We start from the raw sequence: 22544 nt of genomic DNA, 5'->3' as shown, positions 1-22544 counted from the left end.
ACTATTGTCTTAAATTCTGTCCTGATTAGCATCTTTCCTCAATTCAGGATTTCCCTGGAGCCAGATCTTTGCAGCTTCAGGATTATGACTTTTTTAAAAATATAAGTTTGATGAATTTTTATCTGTTCCCTAAATTAGAAACTCCCTTAATTACAGGAGAAAACATTTTCAAAGAAAAAGGGTAGACCTTTAGAGCAAGCCCTGGAGCAATGCTTCTAAAGAAAATCTCAGGGCAGATAGGTCCTCAGAACCAAATGAGATCGTCTTTTCTGCAGCCCACCGTCTTTCAGTTAATTCTTGAAAGAATAAAAGAAAGTTGTTCATCCTCCTGCAGAGGATTCTGACTTGACAGAAAGCATGGTCTTGGTTAAATTGTTTTAAAATTGGGCTTGGGCGACCAGATGGTAGATGAGGGGAAATTTCTCTATAAAAGTATTTCCAGCTAATAAATGAAGAAAGAATGATAGCACATCACCATTTTGCATCCCTAATGAATTAATGGATCTAGGCATGATCAGGTATGGTTACTAACACCATGGAAAAAGAGAACACACGTGATGTGCTAATGGAAAAAAAAAACTCCACACCAACTTTGAAGTTGTCTTGACACTCCTTGCAGCCCAGCCTGCCCCCCTAAATCAAGCCTGCATCGGGTCAAGCCTCATCTGGATCAACACTACCATGAGAAACTATCCACATCTCATGAAACTGCAAATAACCCAGTTCTTCAAATGAATTGCAAGGAAAATCATTGCATTTAGATTCTAAATCAAATAAAATCTAAGAAAAAGAATGACATTCATAGGACACTTACGAATTTGAACACTGATGATGGAGTTCATTGGGAATTGCAGTGGTTCTGCAGTGGTTCTGGTCTCTGGCCTGGGAACTTCCACATACCACAGGCGTGGCCAAAAAAAAAAAAAAATAGCACTGAAGGGGTATTTGATTTTTAAAAACTTTTATTACAGGAGTTCCCATTGTAGCTCAGCAGTTACTAGCTAAGAACCTGACTAGTATCCATGAGGACACAGGTTCGATCCCTGGCCTTGCTTAGTGAGTTAAGGATCTGCCATTGTTGCAGTGTGTGCAGTGTGTGGCATAGGTCCCAGATGCAGATTGAATCCAGCGTTGCTGTGACTGTGGCATAGACCCCTAGCTTGGGAACTTCCATGTGCCACAGATGCAGCCCTAAAAAGACAATAAAATAAAATAAAAGCTGTATTTCCTTTATAAAAAAAGTATTACAGTATTTTAGAGCGGTAATATTATGCTTACATTTTTCAGTATTTAGAAATATTTAATATATTTTTTTCCTGTATTTGAAAATAAGTGCTAAAACATACAGATGAAATGATGGGAGTTCCTGTGATGGTGCAGCAGAAACAAATCCGACTAGGAACCATGAGGTTGCAGGTTCGATCCCTGGCCTTGCTCCATGGGTTGCCGTGCACTGTGGTGTAGGTCACAAACACGGCTTGGATCTGGCATTGCTGTGGCTGTGGTGTAGGCCAGCAGCTATAGCTCTGATTAGACCCCTAGCCTGGGAACCTCCATTATGTCGTGAGTTCGGCCCTAAAAACAAAAACAAAAACAAAAAAATTATACAGATGAAATGATATCTGGAATTTATTCTAAATAGTTTTATGTTGCAATAAGGAAAGTAGAGGAAGGTATAGATGGAAACAAAGTTGGACATTAGTAATAAGTATATGGTTCATTTTATTATTCTATTATGTCTGGGGTTTTTTTGTTTTTTGTTTTTTTTCTTTCAGTCCACACCTGCAGCATATTGAAGTCCCCCAGCCAGGAACTGATTCTGAACTGCAGCTTCAGTCTATGCCACAGCTGAGGCAATGCCGGATCCTTAACCCACTGTGCCACAGCAGGAACTCCTGGATTTTTTTTTATCTTTTACTTTTTGAAGGATATTCTCAAACTTGGGGAACTGGCATTGGAACCTGACCAAATTCTATGGAGTGGAGCTCAGGATGACTAGTCCATGTCTTGCTCTGTGATTTTGCGCATGTCACTTGTCACTTGTCCATTCAAGAAACACTGTGGAGGACATTCTGTCTTCTTGAGCTTCTGAAATTATGGAGCTAACACTTTAGATTAGGAAATGACAAAGAAGGAAGCCACCAATGGAAGCATGGAAGACCTTGTAGAGGAATTGATGTTTGCTATGGATCCTGAAAAATGAAAAGGAGTTCCCTAGGTGTGTCAGTTCATCTTCTGTAAGATAAGATATTCCAAGGAGGACTTATTTAGTCCTAATAGAGTCTGTGATTATAACCTGCCCATAACCAACCTTGTCTTCCGTGTGCCCCTCCAGGGAGTTGAGAGGTACCCCCCTCCCCATGGAGCTCTGTCACCATCCTTTATTTTGGTAGCTGAAGCAATCCAACTTAAGCTCTTGGTCTTGAGTCTCTCAGTTGTGTTTGGAGGCCAAAGCATTATCATATTAGCCAGTCTATAACCTCCTTAGGGAATTGTTTCTTGTCGGGCTCACAGATTTATTCCCATCCATCTAGTTCCTAAGTCATTTCACTTAGTGACTTCAGCTATACATTTGACGGTAGTTTTGCCCAGCCTTGAGAATAAAGCCCATTTGCTCATCAAAACATGAGTGCCTATAGTCGATACTCTTAGCCTTCCCAGCTGTTCTTATCTTCCCTCTCTTCCTGTAGGACATGTGGTTCAGTATACAGCATGCAGCCTGGCCTTTGGGTTAACTAGTTTATCCCATTCTCTGCCAAAACAGGATGAACTTTGTGCTTTGATGGCCTTTTCACCCATGTGTCATGAACCATCTGTTGGGGCAAAGCTTAAAACAGCAGTTGTCCCTTGACAAGTAGTTGCAGTATCACATCTCTATTCTGTTATGGAAAATTATTTTCTATTTTCATCTTCTCAGTTTTTTTGGTCTCTATTCCTTTTCTAGGGTCGCTCCCATGGCATATGGAGGTTCCCAGGCTAGGGGTCTAGTTGGAGCTACAGCTGCCGGCCTATACCACAACTACAGCCACGCCAGATTCAAGCCACATCTGAGACCTACATCACAGCTCGTGGCAATGCCAAATCCTTAGCCCACTGAGCGAGGCCAGGGATCGAACCCGCAACCTCATGGTTCCTAGTTGGATTCGTTAACTACTGAGCCACGATGGGAACTCTTCATCTTCTCAGTTTTTGTGGATGTTTGTACTTTGAAAGAATAATTTCTGAAAATTTTGGAGACATAAGATAAGGCTCTTTAAATTTGGTTGCTGTATGTTTGTTGAATGAGTTTGCCTGGACTGTGATACTGAATCAAATATGTTGTCTTCTTAGGGACCTGGCAGCATCTAGCGGCGTGATCCAGAGCCTGGTGGAGAGCTGGGAAGCTTGCAGCTCCTCTAATTCTTACTGCTATAAACCAAAGGTATACGTCACTGTGGGAAAAATATTAGGAAATTAGCTGTGATGTATGTTTTCAGTGACTGCTCAAAAGCTTCTTATACTAATTTAATTAGAATAATTTATCTTAATAGAAAGCTGTAATTTTCTACTTTTTCCAATCAGTTGAACCAATCTGCACTTTTTAAAACCCACCCATATGGAATTTATTACACCAAAACCAATACTCTAAACCTTTATTTTTGTGCTAACCATCATTATAACCGAGGAATTATGCTATAGCAATAGTTGAGACCTCTACTTCTGACTCTGGAACACCAACCTGGATCAAACCAAGCCTCCAACCTCAAACAAGTAGAACAGCTGGATAATTTAAAAAATCTGTCTAACTTGAGAGAACTTGAGAGGGCAAGATCCTGGAGAGAACAGAAACAGAAAGGTGAATCTGACATTTGACACTTTTGTTCTGGAGGCTGGAAGTCCAAAACCAGGGTGTCAGCAGATTCGGTTCTTGATGAGGACTGGCTGGCCGATTGCCACCTTCTCTCTGTGTCCTCACAAGGCAAAGAGAGGAAGCTCTGATGTCTCTTTCTGATCTTATAAGAGCACTAATCAAATCACAGAAGCTCCACCCTTATGACCTCAACTAAACCTAATTACCTTCCCAAGGCTTCACTTCCTTATACCATCACACTGGGGGCTAAGGCTTCAATATATGAATTGGGGGGGAGCACAGATATTTAGTATATAACAGCACTATTATTCTTCTCAAGGCATTTATCTCTAAGAGCAGTGACTTCAGTGCTAAGAAGCTGAGCAAAGCTTTGGCAGTCTCAGAGAGGCCCTGGTAATAGCCTAGCCTTTTTGTTAGGACCTCAGAAAGTTTATACCAGTAGTATGGGCAAATCAAAAAAGGACCAACTTTCAAAAAGGTTTTACTCAAAGCAAACTAAGGATATGCCCCTATACCAACTGTATGACAAGAGCAAAAGAAAATCTCTGGAGAAAGATAGCCTCATCCACAGTATCACCTTAGTTCTATAATTTTTCATATACAGTATGTAGCAGTTGATCCAAATTTACTAGGCATACCAGGAGACAAAACTAAATCACCCTAAACCAAGAGAGGAAAGATAATAGAAACTGATTGACAGAGTTCCCCTTGTGGCTCAGCGGAAATGAACCCGACTAGTATCCATGAAGATGTGGGTTCAGTCCCCGGCCTTGCTCAGTGGGTTAAGGATCCAGTGTAGCTGTGAGCTGTGGTGTAGGTCGCAGATGTGGGCTCGGATCCCATGTCGCTGTGGCTGTGGCATAGCCTGGCAGCTACAGCTCTGATTCAGCCCCTATCTTGGGAAATTCCATGTGCTGTTGGTGCAGCCCCCTGAAAAAAAAAAAAAACAAGAAGAAACTGATTCACAGGGAACCAAGTTATTGGAGTTATTAGATATAGATAAAATACCCTCTGATCAATACATTCAAGGAAATGAGAGACAGAACGGATTTTTTTTTTTTTGTCTTTTTAAGGCTGCACCTGTGGCATATGGAGGTTCCCAGGCTAGGGGTTGAATCTGTGCTGTAGCCACTGGTCTATGCCACAGCCACAGCAATGTGGGATCAGAGATGCATCTGTGACCTACAAAATAATGGAAATATAACTGAAAAAGTGTAATTAAAAATAACATATTAGATGAGTTCCAAGTAGATGAGACACAAATTAGGAGAGGAATAGTGAATTGGAAGATATATCAGAAAAAAATGTCTGCAGTGAAGCACAAAAAGACAAAATGATGGAAAATACAGAATGAGTATGTCATATTTTGGACATAATGAAAAGCTTTTACCGTAATTGTAACTGAGGTCCCAGAGGAAAACAGGAAGAGGGAGAATTGAACAGAAGCAATATTTGAATAGATAATGACCAAGAATTTTCCGATGTTGGTGAAATACATAAATCCACAGAGTCAAGAAGCCCTAAGTAAATAAATACATGTAGAAAAAAATTTAACCCGTGTATATATATAAGAATTAAAATAGGGAGTTCCCATCGTGGCAAAGCAGAAACAAATCCAACCAGGAACCATGAGGTTGTGAGTTCCATCCCTGGCCTCACTCAGTGGGTTGAGGACCCGGCGTTGCCTTGAGCTGTGGTGTAGGTCGAAGATGCAGCTCGGATCTGGCGTTGCTGTGGCTGTGGTGTAGGCCGGCAGCTGTAGCTCCGATTAGACCCCTAGCCTGGGAACCTCCATATGCTGGGGATGCAGCCCTCAAAAGACAGAAGACAAAAAAAAAATATTTTCTCACAGTTCTGAAGGCTGGAAGTCAGAGATCAGGGTGCCAGCATGGTCAGATTCTAGTGAAGGCTGTCTTCCTGGCTTTTAGCTTTTTTTAGGATCGTACAGGTGGCATACGAAAGTTCCCGGGCTAGGGGTCCAATCGGAGCTGTAGCTGCTGGCCTGCATCACAGCCACAGCAACTCTGGATCTGAGCCTTGTCTGCAACCCACACCAGAGCTCACAGCAACACCATATCCTTAACCCACTGAGCAAGCCAGGGATTGAACCCGCATCCTCATGGGTACTAGTTGGGTTCATTAACTGCTGAGCCATGACAGGATCTCCCTCTTTTACCGTAATTGTAACTGAGATGGCCCTCTTCTTTCTGTATCCTCAGATGTCAGAAAGAGCAGATTCTCTGGTGTCCCTTCTTGTAAGAACCTCAGTTCTATCAGATCAGACCTTTATGACCTCACTTAACCTTAAAGGACCCGTCTTCAAATCCAGCCACATTGGGGGTTGAAGCTTCAACATATCAATTTGGTGGGGGCGGGGACACAGTTCAATTCATAACATAATTTCTTGCTATAACCTCTAAAGGAATGGTTAAAAAAAGTGTAACTCACAAGCAAATACTAGAGGGAGAAATGATATGAAAATAGTTAATCTGAAGAAAGAAAACAAAGAAGGTGATAATAGAAGAAGACATAGAAACATTGTAGATTTAAACCTAAATGGGCAACAATTAAATTACATGTGAACGAACTAAACACTGCCATCAAACTTCAAAAGTTGACTGACAGGATAAATAAATAACGGACAGCCAACTACATTCTGAGACATACCTTAGGCATGAGGATAAGAAAGGCAGAAAGTGCAAAGATGGGGAAAAATAGACCATCAAAGCAAAGATTAAAAAGATTGTTGGGAGGCAGTCAGAAAAACATTTCTAATGTGATGACACAAATTTGCCAGTTTCAATAGGAGTTAATAGAAAATGTATTTTTCTGAATTTTATTGAATCAGATGGATTGTTCTCACCTGTTTTTTTTGACACTAGCCCTTTTCTTTTCTTTTTCTTTTTCTTTTTCTTCTTTTTTAGCTTTTATTAAATCCTTACAAGACAGAATACAAAATCCCGGCATTGAAAGTTGGTGTCAAGGAAAACTTCTGAGCTGTATCAGTTCACATGGCACAGTGGAATTAAAGTGCTTGGATGTTTTTTCCCCCACTTTAAAAAAACTTTGAGTTTTTTTTTTTTTTTTTTTTTTTTTGTCTTTTTTATGCAACTTAACATTGAAACTCTGCTGTTCTCCCTTCCCCCAGTGCTAGAGAGCCTGGGACCAGGTTGCTCACTCACAGTAATTGTTCTGACCCGTCCTCTGAGCCGCGCTGTCGATATAACCGGGGGAGGAAGTGACACTAGCCGTTTTCTTAAAGCAGGATCGCACTCTGTCTTACCTACTATCCCATCTATATTCAACAAATCAGGTGCCGAGAGCCTCCTGACAGCCTGAAAGCCATGCTGTTGAGTCTGGCCAGCTGTGTATATGTGGTGCGTAGGCACTTAAAGCTTTCTTTCTGTTCATCCCAAGTTTGCAGAGCTTTGGCAAAAGTCACTTCACAGTTGGGCAGTGCATCTCCTGGAGGAGCTCACAACTCCAGAGAGAGATAGGCAAGCGTAGAGAGGACCCCCAAATCTCTGAATATGCACCGTAGCAAAGGCACCGGAGCCTGATCAGAGAGGGTCTCATTCTTCCTGGATTATTGAGCACCTACTATGTGCCAGGCTTCTCAACATGGTTTTTTTTCTCTGACCTAAGAACCGTATTTTTTCCAAAAAATTATGACATCTTAAAAAAAGTGAAGAGTTTCCTGGTGGCTCAGCATGTTGATGATCTGATGTTGTCACTGCTATGGCTCTGGTTACTGCTGTGGTGCAGGTTCGATTCCTGGCCCTGGAACTTCTGCATGGCATGGGTGTGGCAAGAAAAAGAGAGAGAAAAGTGGGGAAGATTTTTTTTCTTCCCAGTCAGTGAGTTTTGTGAAATACCTGTGAAATTAAGAGCAAATGGACACATAGAGAGGCTGAGGGAGGAAAAAAGGGTAGGGAAACCAACCTGTGTAGAGCTGCCATTGTGTGTTATCTCACTGATCACAATAACCTAATGGGGGAGGTCCGGATGCACTTTACAGATCAGAAATCGAGGTCCAAAGAGGTCAAGTCACTTTTCCTGAGTCTCCAGCCTGCAAGGTGAGGAGCCGATCTATAGACGCCACGTCTTTTGACTCTTGGTCCAGGGTCCTTGCATCAGGCAACTGCGTAGTAGGTGTCCTTGAGACCTCCTACGTTCATGGAGGCCCCGGGCTTGGAGGTGGCACTTGGGAAGCAATGGGAGGAGACGGGGGGAATTGAAATGCCTGAATGTCCCAGGTGGGATTGGAGGCCGAAGCCTCCTCCACCCACCCCTCACCCCTGAGCCTCCTATCTTTGGGACTCTGTCCCCGTCTCTTAACTGCTGGCAGGTAATGAGATAGGTCATTAGAAGATGGGCAGAAGCCTTTGTCCTTTTGGGTGAAGGGGACCTCTCATCATCAGGGTCCTAGCATTTTCTCAACAGTTTCCCACAGGTTTCACACTCGTTAAGAACTGGTATCTGTGTAGTGGTGTCTCTGGAGCAAGGTGTTCACTTAGTGCTTTGGGCCAACATGGTAGCTTCAGAACCAGACAGGAGAAAAGGGAAGAGAAGACTATTATTCATGGGTGTCTTAGTCTGCTTTAACAAACTACCGTAAGTCAGAGAGCTTAAACAACCGAAATTTATTTTCTACAAGTTCTGGAGTGTAGAAGTCTGAGGTTAAGATGCCAGGATGGTCAAGCTCTGGTGAAACTCTTTTCCTGGCTTGCAGAAGACAGCCTTCTCCCTGTGTCCTCACATGGCAGAGAGATGACAACAGGCTAATAAGGCCACTAATCCCATTGTGGGGGCACCACCCTCATGATCTCATCTAACCTAATTACCTTCAAAGGCTCCATCTCCAAACACCATCATGTTTGAGGGTAGGGCTTCAACATAGAAATTTGAGGTGGGGGGACACAATTCAGTCCATAACCATTGTTTTGGGTTTGTTTGTTTGTTTTGTTTTTTTGTTTCTTTGGGGTTTTTTTGTTTTGGTTTTTTTGTTTTGTTTTGTTTTGTTTTTTGCCTTGTAGCAAATCTCTTCATCTCTTACCGGTGTCATGGACATATTATGATTCCAAAGGGGTAGAAAGTAAGAGTCCCTGCTCTGCTGTCTGTTCTTTTCCCTTTGTCCCTTCAGGGGTCCTTTGGCAGATTTGCAGCCAGGAATCAGGAAGGACCAACCTTCTTACTGATTTAAAAAAAAAAAAAAAAAAAAAGGCCTCAAGCAGGTTACATGCCGTTTCTCCAAGTGAGTTGGGGCAGGTGGGGGTGGGTCTACCAGATGTCCTAGGTGATGTCGGGTGTATGTCTAGACACCTGGAAACCTAAGGAAGGTGGCTGCTGTCTGAAGGTCAAGTCATTAAGTGGCCTTTGTATCTTTTGTAGCTTTCCCAATTAGCTTGTTTTTAAACCTCCCAACTTGAACTTCGCAGGTTCAGCCGCTGAAAATGAAGATGCTGTATAGGTTGTCGCCCCATTTTCCCTTAGATGAACTTACTCAGTCTCCCTGCTAGCCCCACACCCTCCTGTCCTCAGGAGAACACCGCTGCTGACTGGATCTTTCTTTCTGGGACCCAGTCACCTAGTCTCTGGTAGGATCTCTCCCTGTGTCCTCCAGGGGTCCAAGTGGAGGCTCAGATGCCCAGCCTAGCCCTGCCTAGGTCTGCACCATGGGTCTGGGTTGGGGTGGGGGTGTCCAAGCCTCTGTGCTTTTAACTTAATAATTCCTGCTGCTGCAAGTGTGACAGTGTCTGACCAGCCTGGACTTAGACTTCTCCCTTGACTGAACCCTGGTCCTGGTTTCTAACTGGTGAATTCCATCTCCTGGCGCCCCGAACCATGCCAATCTTCATGCCTTCCCTAGCTACACCTCTGCACACACACCCCTCTCCCCAGGATGTGAGCAACTGTCTCCCTGGGACCTGCTCCCTCCCTCCCTGCCCTGCAGGGGTGCCCCTGTGACCACACCTGCCAGGTGGCTTGTGAGGAGGCCGGCGATGCCTCCAGGGAGAGCAGCCTGGGTGCAGCACTTCACTACAGCTTGGGTGTGGACTGCTCTGTGGTGGCCTAGAAACAAGCGTTTACACAATCGCCCTGTAATGCATGCTCTCCCAGTTCCTGAAGCTTGGTGGTAGGAGGATGGATTTGCACCCAGCTTAGTAAAGAAAACTAGCACTTCCCCCTTTGACTGCTCTCAGTTTTGACAAAGTAGCACCAAAACAGCTGGATCAAACTGGCCCGTGTGAGGAGGGCAAAACCAAAGATTACACGTGTGCTCTCTTATTAGCTCTCACAACCACCCTGGGGGTCCACAGAGTACTGTCTCTCTGAAAACCGAAGTTCAGAGAGCTTAGGTACCTTGGCCATGGTCACACAGCACATCCATGACAGGGTATGATTTAAAACCAGACCCACTAAGGCCAAAGTTCACAGGGCACAGGCTGGCACGTGCCCTTTTTGTTGCTCCATGCAGGGCAGGCTTGGGATAGGGGTGGGGAATTGACATTGGCAAAGGTATCTAGTCTTTTCTTCTTTGGAAAGATATATCACTCTGCAACGCTTCATTACGACTATATTTCACAACTTGGTAGACCTTAAAAAAATGCAGAATGTGCAGGACAAAGGGCAGCGCACAGCAGGAGTGCCCTGGCAGGGTCATCAACCAGTGAGGTTGGGAGGTGGAATTCTCACCCTGCCTCCAACCCCCATCCCAGATGCCAGGACTCCGCTTTGATGCCCACGAGTGCTGTGCCCACAGGCGCCCCTGAGTAGCTGGCAAGTAAATCTTCATCAAAGTGACCCTGTACCCCAAGGGATATTTGCTCTTAACAGCATCTTCTGAGACCCGGGGCCTTTTCCTGAAGGACTGACACCCAGTTTCAGAGAATCTAGAGGAGGGCCTCCTGGGCAGACCCCTTCTGGGACAGAGCAGAAATCTCTACTCTACAGCCCCTGGACCCAACTCACCCCTCCCTCCCTCAGCTGCCCAAATGCCCCCCCCCCCCTTTTTGGAGAAAGGGCCCCACATCCCAAGCCCTCTAACAACTGGCAGCCACATTGAACCAGCCACCACTCCCAGCTTCCTGGTCACCCCTGTGTTGGGCGCTGGGCTGGGCTCTCAGACAGCAGCCAGCCTGATGCGGAGGTGGCCAGGGGGGTGGCGGCCGAGGCTGATTGAAGTCCCCATTTCCCTTGTACAAGGGCAGCATAATTAATCAGGCAATAATGAATTCAGGTACCACGGGCTCGTCACCTTGAGAGATAGGCCATCTGAAAGGGCTGGAATTCAAAAGAGGCCGGCAGGTCACCATTAGGATTTTTCAGTATAAAATGTTAACATTAAGGGGGAGATTTATTGGAATTTGAGCAAAATTTGGTCTGCTGCCTTCAGAAACCCTTGCCCCTCCCTTCCTCTCCCTCCCTCTCCCTCCTTCTCTCTCTCTGCTCCAGCTCTCTCTCCCTCCCTCTGGCTTTCAGAGCAGGCTCCCGGGGTGGGTGGGCCTCTGGCTGACTCTGGTCCTCTCTCCCAGGCTTTCTTAGCTCAGGGATGACTCTCCCCTTGTGTACCTGTTACTCAGCATCCTGTGAAGTGGAGCCATGAACATTCCCCTCACCAAGAATTTGGGCTCCCCAGCGCTCAGGCGATGGACCAGGATGTATGCACTGTGGGGTGGGCACGGGTGTGGGGAGGGGTGCTGCATGCTGTGCCTGGGCCCTGATGGTCCTGGTTTTGCACGCTCTTCAGCTTCCAGGAGTAGCCAGAACAGGAGTGCAGCAGGGGCCATCAGCAAAGCAGAGTTGCTGATCCAGGCTCAAATCCCAGTCTTCCCAGGGCCCCACTGGGAGGTTTGGAGCAAGTTGTAGAACTTGGCCTTGGCATCTGCCAATGCAATGGGATAAAACAAAGTGGTCGTAGGCCACTTTGCTTATGTTTTGCACACAGTAGGTTCTTAGCTGTGGAAGGCTTCTGCAATTGAGATCAGGCCTGGGACTAGCCCACTGGAGGCTGCACAGCTCCGGTGGAAGCCCTAGCTGACTGACGGTGGGGCCTGAGGTGCAGTGTGCACCAGGATCCCCTGACTTTAAAGGGGGACTTTAGTGCCAGCACATGTCGCTGGCAGCTTCAGGATCAGTGATACCCCCCATGCCATGGGAATGCTGAGAAAGCTTCCCAGAAGAGGTGCTGTTGGATCCCTTTTAAAGAATATGTCAGGGAGTTTCCTGATTGCCTAGCGGTTCCGGATTTGACATTGCCACTGCTGTGGCTTGAGTTTCTCAGGCCAGGAACTTATGTATGCCATGGGCAAAGTCAATACATATATAAATTAAATATGTAATAATATTATTATACATATATATGTATATTCATATATATTAAATATATATAATATATATCATACATATATAAATTTAAAAAATAAAGGAATATGTCAGAGCCACAGGGTAGCTCAAAGCAGCTGTGTCCCTGTACAGAGTGGATTAGGGGCCTGAGACCCCATGTGTCCCAGGCACCTGCTGTGTGCACAGGCAGGAGAGCAAGTGATAAGGTGAAAAGACAAACTGCCCATTTTTTCTCTAGTGGGCAAAGAAGACAAGTAGGCAATTTGCAGAAGAGGCATGGAAAATGGTTTGTAAGTTGATTAAAAAAAAAAAAGTGCTCAATCCTGCCAGGTCTTAAGGAAAAGGCAAGTTAAGTGAGGTAGCATTTGTTACTCATCAAACGGACAAAAATTTCTTTTTTTTTTTTTTTTTTTTTGTCTTTTTGCTATTTCTTCGGGCCGCTCCTGCGGCATATGGAGGTTCCCAGGCTAGGGGTTGAATCGGAGCTGTAGCCACTGGCCTACACCAGAGCCATAGCAACGCAGAATCCGAGCCGTGTCTGCGACCTACACCGCAGCTCACGGCAACGCCGGATCATTAACCCACTGAGCAAGGGCAGGGACCGAACCCGCAACCTCATGGTTCCTAGTCGGATTCGTTAACCACTGCGCCACGATGGGAACTCCAAACAGACAAAAATTTCTAAGTCTGAGAGTATTGGGTACTAGTGAGGATGTCAGGATGCTGCTCTCAGACACTACCTATTGGTGCAGCTTCTTCAGAGGCTTAGCAGTTTCCTTTATATATTTATTTATTTATTTATTTATTTTTATTTATTTATTTATTTATTTATTTATTTTTGCTTTTTTAGGGCACACTTGTGGCATATGGAGGTTCCCAGGCTAGGGTCAAATTGGAGCTACACCTGCCAGCCTACACCACAGCCACAGCAACGTGGGATCCAAGTCGAGTCTGAGACCTACACCACAGTACATGGCAACAGCAGATCCTTAACCCATTGAGCAAGGCCAGGGATTGAACCTGCATCCTCTTGGATCCTAGTCAGGTTTGTTAACCACTGAGCCATGAAGGCAGCTCCTATTTTTATTTTTTATTTTTCTTTTTACAGCTGCATCTGCAGTATATGGAAGTTCCAAGGCTAGGTGTTGAATCAGAACTGCTGCCGGCCTATGCCACAGCCTCAGCAACACCAGATTTAAGCCGTATCTGCGACCTTTGCCACAGCTCTTGGCAATGCCAGATTCTTACCCCACTGAGTGAGGTCTGGGATTGAACCGTAGTTCTTCTGGACCTTAGCTGGGTTGTAAACCCGCCGAGCCACAGCAGGAATGCCACATCCTGGGTTTCTTAATGTTGGAGTTTCACTGTTTCAGACATCTTTATGAAGGGATGAGGCTTTAGAAGAAAGATTCCAGTGAGCCTGGATTGAGAAGGGCCAGTAAAGAAATTGCTTCCAGCTGTCCACGGAAGGGGTGTTGGGAGAAGTGGCCACTATACTGCCATGTAGGTTGGTCCACGTGGGACCCCACCCAGACAGTGGAGCATCCATCATTCCCCAGAGCAAGGCAGGACTAGGTGAGTGAGGCACTTGTCTGGGGACAAAATTTAAGGAGGTGCCAAAAAACTCAGTAATCAAGATAAATAATATTTTAATGCAATGTATTTTAAATAAGAATGAATGCAAAAAAATCTATGACAAACAAAATGTCACCACTTTACACTCTGGCTTCCAGCCCTATCTCACTGACCCCGGCAGCAGCTGTCAGGCTCTAACAGCCTCCTTTCTGGGCTCCTGGGCACTCCCAGGTCTGGGAGAGGGAGCTGGGAAGTAGGCTCTTTGCTTTCCATCAGTATGGAGAGGAGGTAGGAAACCTTTCTGAACAATTACCTTTTGAGTGTGTGTGTGTATGATTTAAAAAAAATTTTTTTTGGTAACCCTTTTGAGGGAATGAAAGATTTAAACAAATCAAAACATGATGGAATTCCTGTCATGGCTGAGAGGTAACTAACCTGACTAGTATTGGTGAGGATGGGGGTTCGATCCCTGGCCTTGCTCAGTGGGTTAAGGATCTGGCGTTGCTGTGAGCTGTGTTGTAGGTTGTGGACTCGGCTTGGATCCTGCACTGCTGTGGCTATTGCACTGGCTGGCAGCTACAGCTCCGACTCCACTCCTAGCCTGGGAACTTCCATATGCCTCCAGTGTGGCCTTAAAAAGACAAAAAACAAAACAAAAAACAGAAACAAAAAAAACCCATGGAAACATAGAGTAGGAACATGAGAGTTTACAGTTGAAAAAGCAGATTTGAAAATGGTTCTCAGGAGAAATATCACATGCTGTCACTCTTATGTGGAATCTAAAGTACAACCCAAGTGAACATATCTATGAAATGGACTCACAGACACAGAGAGCAGACTTGTGGTTGCCGGGGGGTGGGGAGGGTGGGAGAGGAAGGAACTGGGAGTTTGGGATTAGCAGATGCAAACTCGTATAGACAGTATAGACAGTATAGCATATAGTAGACATGGTCCTGCTATAAACAACAAGGTCCTACTATGTAGCACAGGGAACTATATTCAATATCTTGTGATAAAACATAATGGAAAAGAATGTGAAAAAGGATATATAGGTTTATAACAGAGCCACTTTGTGGTACAGTAGAACTTAACATTGTAAATCAACTATACTTCGATAAAATTTTTTTAAAAAGAAAGAGGAAAAGAAAACTGTTGTAGGAAGGCTTCTACTGTCTGTTTTCTGATCTTTTAGAAAGTAGTCAAGGGTTTGCAAAACAAAGAACAATTTTTCAGTTTTACGTGCCTTCGATTTCCCTCCACAATGCTGCTGCAGTAGCTACAAGTTCAAGTGTATATCCTGCCTGCCCCTCTAGGATCTGAGCGTTCTGTACACCCTGCTTGTAAGCTCAGCAGATTCATCCTTAGACACCACCCACCTCAATCATAGGCACACACATCCCTCCATCCCTGGCTGATGGGGCTGGATGCCCAGCCAGTGAGGATATCCCCACCTCCACCCCCAACGAAGAGACAGGAAACAGCTACAGTCTAGAAGATGCTGGTTTGATGAGACAATCCATTAGGTAGCTGAGCCCCCTCCCCAAAGAAATGGGATTGGCAGTGGGGGGGACCTTTTTCTGCAAGTTGGAAGTCATGTGACAAACCATTTTTGTTGGAAGTCAGGTGACAAACCATTTAAATATAATATTTAAATCAAACCATGAAGAATAATGTAATCATATGCATTTATTCTGCCATTCTTCTACACATTAAAAAAAAAAACACTAATTTGAGACTATTTAGAAATAAGGTTGGCTGTTTGAGCCCAGTTATTTGTGCTATGTGTGTCTAAACTCGCTGCTGACAGGGCTGGGGTTCTATCGAGGAGGCCGTTGGGAGGCAGGGTTGAGGGGGTGAACTGGAGGAAATCTAGTGGGGAGAAGGACCCCTCTTTCTAAAAGAAATGGTGATGGAGGTGGGCAGGTGGGTTTTGTTTTCAAGTTTTCAGAAACACTGCTTTAAAAAAAAAACATTCTATAATTTGTTAATGATATCCTTTAAATTATTACTAAAAATGCCATCCAAGGGAAGGGGAAGGTAGAATCCGTTTTGTCCTTCCCTTTATCTGTGGACCTCATTTTAAAATCACTTTATTTTCAGCACATTGGTTTTGTTGTTTTTGCCAGAAAGTAACTTTTCTGTTCTACAGTATATTAATGCAGAATAGAAATAAAGATGCTTTAAAAAAATTCTTTCAAGCACAAAAGGAGATGGTTTTCAACAGATAATTTTACATATTTACATATTTTACCTTAAGCATTTTGTAGTCTCTGCCTACTGGTGAATGGATCAGATTTTTACACTCTTTCAAAATGAACCAGTTTGGCTTCTAAGCCATTGCAAAGGACGGAAATGAATTCTAACTTTTTTTTTTTCCACTTCATTTTCGCATCTTCACATTTCCTTATTTTACATGGTTTAAAATAAAATGCCTCCAGCATTATTTTTCCTTTCTCAAGAGCAAAGTGAATGTGACTTTTCGGAGGGGTCACAGGATGCCCTGCGGGCCTGTGGGTGTTGTTGGACCGCTGCCTGCTTTCAGCTTGACTGAAGGGCTTGTCAGAGTTTTCATCTCCTAAGAAACGAGCCGCCGGCGCTGGCCAGAAGCAGGGGAAGGCAGCAGTATGAGTCCCACGCTGGTTCTTTCCCACTGACATCAAATCCTGAGGTTTTAAAATTAATCCCACACAAAGACAGCCCTTCATTGTGGAGCCTGTTTGAAATTAGACTAGCAATAATGACCTTTCTAAGATGTCTCTTTGTTAAGATAACCCCCTGGTGAAACTGAAAGGCTGCAGAGCCCCCTCCACCCCCCCACCCCCGCCAAAGTGGGGGAGATGCCCCAGCAGTGGGGTCAAGGTGACCGCTTGGCCTGGCCAGGGGGTGCTGCCGGGTGGCAGGAAGTGGCTGCTAGCCCAGATGGCCAGGCTGCCTCAGGCCCCTATGACCTGGAGCCGCTGTTGCTTCCCAGGTCTGAGCTGCTGCTGACTGTCCCCAACTGAGAACAGCTCTCACCTCCAGGTCAGACAGATTCCTGGAGTTCTAACCACTATTTTTGTTCAGGGAACTGGAGACATAAAGGGATGCAACCCGAACATTAGCAAAGAGGAGGAGAAGCCCCCAAGGGGCACAGAGTGGGGACCAGGTAGGCTTCTGCAGAATCCCTGCCAAACCCCCCTGGTCTTACTCCTTTTGCACCCATGAGTGTTCTTCCCTATAGCACGTGGCTTCCAGCAAACTGCCTTGCCTGAGACCTGGCTGGAGTCAGAGGCAGCCGCGTGGACCAGCCTGGGTCCCAGCGGCGGACTGTTTCCTCTGAATCCGGGGCAGTGCAGCCACCGCTCCATCCACCAGCTCTGCGGTACCTACCAGCTCTTCCCACGGTGGTGACGGCAAAGAAAACATTTCTCAGGGAGAACAGACTTGAATGGCAGTGTCCCCGCACACAGAGGAGTATTTAGAGCTTACGTGGTTTGAATGTGACCTTCTTACCAGACTAGACCGGAATAACAATTTAGTTATTTTCGACAACTGCTAGGCTTCTAAATAATTAGATATTGTAATCATTTCCATCAGGGACTCCATTCAGAACCCTGTTTCAGTTAACATGGTCATTGTGGCACCGTGGCCTGTATGCAGGTCTTGGTCTTTAGAAATAGAAAGTGCACGTTAAGCATCCTGCTATTTGTGCTGCCCACCACAAGCTCTGCTCTCCTTTTCCTGGTGTTCCTATTTGGAGACGGATTCTGTGGTATTGAATTTTGAGATTTCTAGTGTCCTCTGCAAAGGTTTTACCTCATTTGAGTTGCTTCTTTTAACCCTTGGCAGTGGTTTTGAACAGCAGAGGCACATGAAAACAGTCTGAGTGTCTTGTAAACAACCAAGGCTGATTTATCAAACGAACACTCTTTCTAACATCCTGGTCTCTGTCGAACTTCTTTCTTTATTCAGAGGGCTGGAGAATGTGCTGGGTCGGGTCTTTGCATTCGGAAAGTTAGAATGACGCCTCCTTCTCTGTTTTAATCTATTTCACCTCTCGGAGGCAGACGGATCAGAAGCTCACAAGGAAAACCGATGCCCTTTCCCGCAGCGAAATTAACCAGAATCACGTGGAAAACAATCCAAGCCTTGTAGGAAAGGGGAGCCATTAAAATGTGCCCTGAGCGATGGGCTGCACCCAATCTTGCAGCCTGGTTCACTCGGCGGCAACAGACAGGAGGCTGCTCCCTGGGATGGAGGGAGCCTTGTTGTAGTGCCACAATTAAAATCAGCTCCTCTGCCAAAAAATAAAAGGGAGGCGGGAAGAAGGAGAACATCAAAGACAGATTGAAATGTGTAGTTAGTAATAAGAGTGGTCTCCTCTTGAACCAAAGCCTGCAGCGATTCACGGCCCCCTTGTTAATGAGAAATTTTGACCTCTGGTTTGTAAGTTAAACTTGTAATCCCAGCTAATGAAGTAAATCACTTCCAACTTGAGTCTGTTGTTCGCCGTCTGCTTTGCACACTGGGTCTGAGAGAGAGGATCCAGGTCCACACACACACACAGATTGAGGGGAAATGTAATTATTCGGTGACCGCAGAGTTTCTTGCGTGTTGAGGACGTGCTTGAGGTCATGCTGCTGGCAGGGATGGGGGGGGCCTATCCGTTCCTTCATTGTAACCTGTGCATTGATAAGGGAGAGAGCCTATTAGATTCTGGGTTGAACAGCAGGATTGAATGACACTGCGGGGAGGTGAGCCGGGGCCCCTACCCATCCACCGAATTTCTTCATTTCTTTAGCAAATGGAAATGCATCTTAGGTCTAACGACCCGAGCCACAGTCCGATGCTCTGCATATGGTGCAAGTCGATGCATATTTGCTGAAGACATGCTGCTGAGCCAAGGGAAGACTATTTGGGCGATGTGGAGCTTGGAGGGAGGAAAGCACTGCTCAGGAATGTGAGTCCAAGAAAGGCAGGGCTGAGGGGGCTGTGAGCCGCCTGACTTCCGGCCGTGCTGAGACTTGGTGGGGAGGAGAAGAGCCATTGTGTGAAACTGGATACAGCTGGGGCGCTGAGGGGCTTTCTTCTTAGAGTGACAGATTGTAGCTGAGAGACACGGGCTAAAAAATTACCTTATTTTAATTGTGTGAGGGTAAAAGTAGGTATTAGGCAATTATTTCATCTAAAAGGGATTTCAGTCAGAGAGCTCTTGATACTCGGTTGGAGGGCCCTGTTCTTATTCGATTCCATGACTGATCAGGTTCTGTTGCTCCCGGCTAGCCTAAATTCTCAAAAAATTTCCAGATTAGGTTACAAATTACTACGCTTCTGATTGGGCAAAAATATCGTTAATTTTTATTTATTTATTTATTTATTTATTTATTTATTTATTTATTTTTGCCAGGAGATAACTCTGTCTGGTGCCCTCCTTGGCTATGACCCTGAGGCATGAGCTGTCAGAGGTGAATCTTCTGGTCTCTGGGGAATGGTATTCCTCCCCCCAAGTAGAGGACGTTCAGGCCTGCACCCCCCCAACCCAGGCTGACTAACTGGTGGTGGGGAGGTGGCAGCCCCCGGGGACCTGCTGGGACCACGAGGAATCAGTGGGAGCCCCCATGGGGCAGGGGTGGCCCTGCCCGCCCTCTGTGCAGGCAGGATCTCTGTGACAAAATCCCACAGGGGGTGAAAAAAAAAAGGCTCTTGTTCAAAAAATTCAAGGAAGCTGGCCCTTCTTTCCTTCTCTCTCGTGTTGGACATCCTTGTCCATCTCCCATCCCTTGGCAGGTATTGGCCTAAAAGGTCTCTGAAAACTTGAAGCTCTCGTAGGCATGAGGAGGGGTGCGGGAGGGGGGATGTTTTTAAACCACTGACTCTTGTTGTTTCTGTTGAAGGGCACTCAGACCTCGTCTCTGTGTGTCTCTCTGGTTTTTCATTTGACAAAGCAAAGCATTGGGGCATTTGTCCTGTTTGTGTGACTCCACAGAGAGCTCCAGGGTGAGTCCCCAGGCAGGAAAAGTCACTGACCGGTGTCTGAAATCTGAGGACGTCTGGGGCCCGAGGCTGGGCGTTTAGAGCTACTACAAACAACAGCGCGTTCTTCGTAAAGTGATTTGAATAATCTCATTTTTTTCCTCTAAATCCAAGCCTGTATGAAATATTAATTTCGTCAACAAGTGGAGAAAATGCCACCGTGGATCTGTTCTCCGATGGTGTACCTGGTATGAAGAGAGAAGCCTGTCGAGAGGGGCCATGAACATCAGCCTGGTTTATTAGCTGCACAGGCTTTTTTCCTTTGTTTCTTTTCATTTAATTCAAAGTGAAACAACTCAGCATGCAAAACTAAAATTAGCTGGGAAAAAAGGTGTAAGTGAATAAACAGGCAGATCCATTAGACTCGATGGGTTATCGGATCCCTTGCCACTCCTCAGACAGCGGCCTATTAAAAGTGGTAATGTTCGCTGCCGGCGGCGCCCCTGGCAAAGAAAGAAGGCCAAGGCAGGCCTATTTCACATGCATCAGACACAAGAATTAAATAGACCAATGTTCCCTAAAAGACTGAAGTACATCTCTTTCTGACGTTCATCTCAGGCAAAAATTCATTGATCTCAGTATGTCCCTTGGCAATTATAAAATATTAAATCCAAGTCACACTTTTCTAGTTGGCTTAATTTTTTCTCTTTTCACAGCTTTCTATTTGATCAATTTTAACAAGTTAGGAATAGCATCTAATAATAAAAAGTGCAGAGTTTAAAAGTTTGTTCTTTCGACCTTCTTGCCTTTTTAAAAATTTTGTTTGGGGTTTGCCTTAACTTTGCGCTATATAAAATGACTCGAATGCTCTCTTAACAAACAAAAGAACATGAGGGAGCCAGAAGGTTCTTTATGGAGAATGATGTTCATTAGTAAGCATCCAATGATAAGGAAAGACAGCCTGATTTAAAGTTTCGTTGTTTTGGGGTTTTTTTTAAGCACATGCCCAAATAACCTTCTTATTGTTTTGTAGTCATGAATGCTGCTCCCCCCGTCCCAAAACTACCATGTGGTTTCAGCTGGGAGTATCTGGTAGGGCTAGAGGTTTGGCTGTTCCATGGAGATTTACAAAAGATGCAAATTCCTTTCCCCATTTTTATGCATATGTAATTTTTTAGCGTTTGATGTTTGTTATTTCAGAATATAACATAAATGCTAGCATAGACACACGATAAAAATGCAGAATTTGGGGAGCCCATTTTCATTAGACTATCGGTATGGGAATTATTGGGAGGAAAAAATTGCATAATAGTAACTTTATTCTCCAATTCTCCTTTGCCATAAACTATGAGAACATTCCCCTCCAATTTATAATGTATCATATATATAATCATTTTATGTGAAATAATAAATTCTCTGAAATAAAATCTACGATGATCTCCCTGCATTTAAGTTTTTCACATGGGAAGAGTTGTTTATCGGTCATCCCCCTATACCGATTCCTTTATTAAAAGCTTATTTATATTATGTCATTTAATTCTTAAACCCATAGGTCCTTGTATTGTTTCCACTTTTCAGATGAGAAGTGCAAGGGGTCCATGATTAGCCAACAACTTCCCTCTCTGGCCAGCCAGGCCAGACCCTCTGGGGTTTTTACCCCCTGATCAGAAAGAAAGGGAGAAAGAAGGTCAGGGTAGAGAGGGAGAAGCCTGGGGGATAGTGCTGAGAAGGGTTGAAAAGAGGGAGCCACTGCTTCACGCCAGGGAGGAAGCAGGTTCAGGGGCAGTGCTGCGATCTGCGAATCTCCAGACTATTTGAAAAAGGTCAGGATGGAACTTGGCTTACTTTGCAATTACATTTAGGTTGGTGGATTGTGTTTCTTTGTCTGAGACTCTGCCCTGAGACTGGACCACATGGGTGATGGCTTTATAATTACTAAGGTGGTTTCAAAAGGCCGATTACAAACACGGTTTCAAAGAGAATTCAAAATAGAGTTGGAGCACGGGGATGAGGATGCTCTAAGCCTGGTGGCTTCTGGGCTCCTAATAGGTGTTGCCTGGGTCTCTAAAGGGGTACCAGATGCAAAATTTTCAGCACAGTCTCTGCAGCTGCCATTGTCATTCTCCTCCTATGCCTGTTTTTCCTTCATGCCCCCTCCTCTCTCTGAGATGGCAGGAAGAGACTCTTCTTCTTTTTTTGTCTTGTCTTTTTTTTTTTTTTTTCTTTTTTGGCTGTTCCTGTGGCATGCAGAAGTTCTCAGGCCAGGGGATCAAACCCATGCCACAGCAGTAATCAGAGCCACAGCGGTGGCAATGGCAGATCCCCAACCTGCTGTGCCACCAGGGAACTCCAAAAAGAGACTTCTTGAGGAGATGATTAGTGCCCTAGGGGCCCAAACTGTGCCATGAGCCATCTTTTATAGTGGTCCAAGCAGTGGCCTGCTGTGGGACCCTGAACCCTGGGCCAGCAGAGTATACGATCATGATGGGCTCACCTACTTCTGTGTCTCCTACAGTGGTGCTCCCTTTCTGGGTCACTAGTCCCCTTTCAGGTCTGCTTCCTCATCTGCATGCTGAGACCATTTTTTATCACTCTAGCACCTGGAACATGACTTGACCCAGAGCAGGTGTCCAGGAAGGATGGATGGACAGGTGGGTGGATGGATGGATGGACAGAATAGCAGATGACTGCGACTGTCTCATAAAATCATGTCAGGGAGAGTTCCCATTGTGGCTCAGTGCTTAACGAACCCAACAAACATCCATGAGGATGCGGGTTCGATCCCTGACCTCACTCAGTGGGTTAAGGATCCGGCATTGCC

The 22544-nt window shown here is 45.1% G+C and overlaps 1 protein-coding gene across 27 annotated transcripts in view; it reads left to right on the top strand.

Moving 5' to 3' along the window:
- Positions 1 to 22544, top strand: part of LOC100623157 (uncharacterized) — a 247612-nt gene that overhangs the window by 211838 nt on the left and 13230 nt on the right. For 14 of the 27 annotated variants that reach the window (XR_014806003.1, XR_014806002.1, XR_014806009.1 and 11 more), the window contains one exon: positions 3331 to 3421. Coding sequence is in view for 9 of the 27 variants with exons in the window: in XM_084960414.1 (XP_084816540.1) it covers positions 3331 to 3421 (91 nt within the window). In the remaining 18 variants the exon portion in view is untranslated. Of the gene's footprint in view, positions 1 to 3330; positions 3422 to 6774; positions 7684 to 17817; positions 18067 to 19157; positions 19338 to 19897; positions 21171 to 22544 lie in introns of those variants that run through there. The other 13 variants (XR_014806012.1, XM_021094306.2, XM_084960413.1 and 10 more) reach the window with 8 other exon arrangements.

The sequence above is a fragment of the Sus scrofa genome, chromosome 6, assembly GCF_054392235.1.
Source record: "Sus scrofa isolate SSC_HxYL_T2T_F1_AM1 chromosome 6, Sscrofa_HxYL_maternal_Yorkshire_Landrace_v2.0, whole genome shotgun sequence".
NCBI classification, from domain to species: Eukaryota; Metazoa; Chordata; class Mammalia; order Artiodactyla; family Suidae; genus Sus; species Sus scrofa.
The sequence above is the reverse complement of the archived record's forward strand: the minus strand, read 5'-3'. Positions and strand labels throughout refer to the sequence as shown.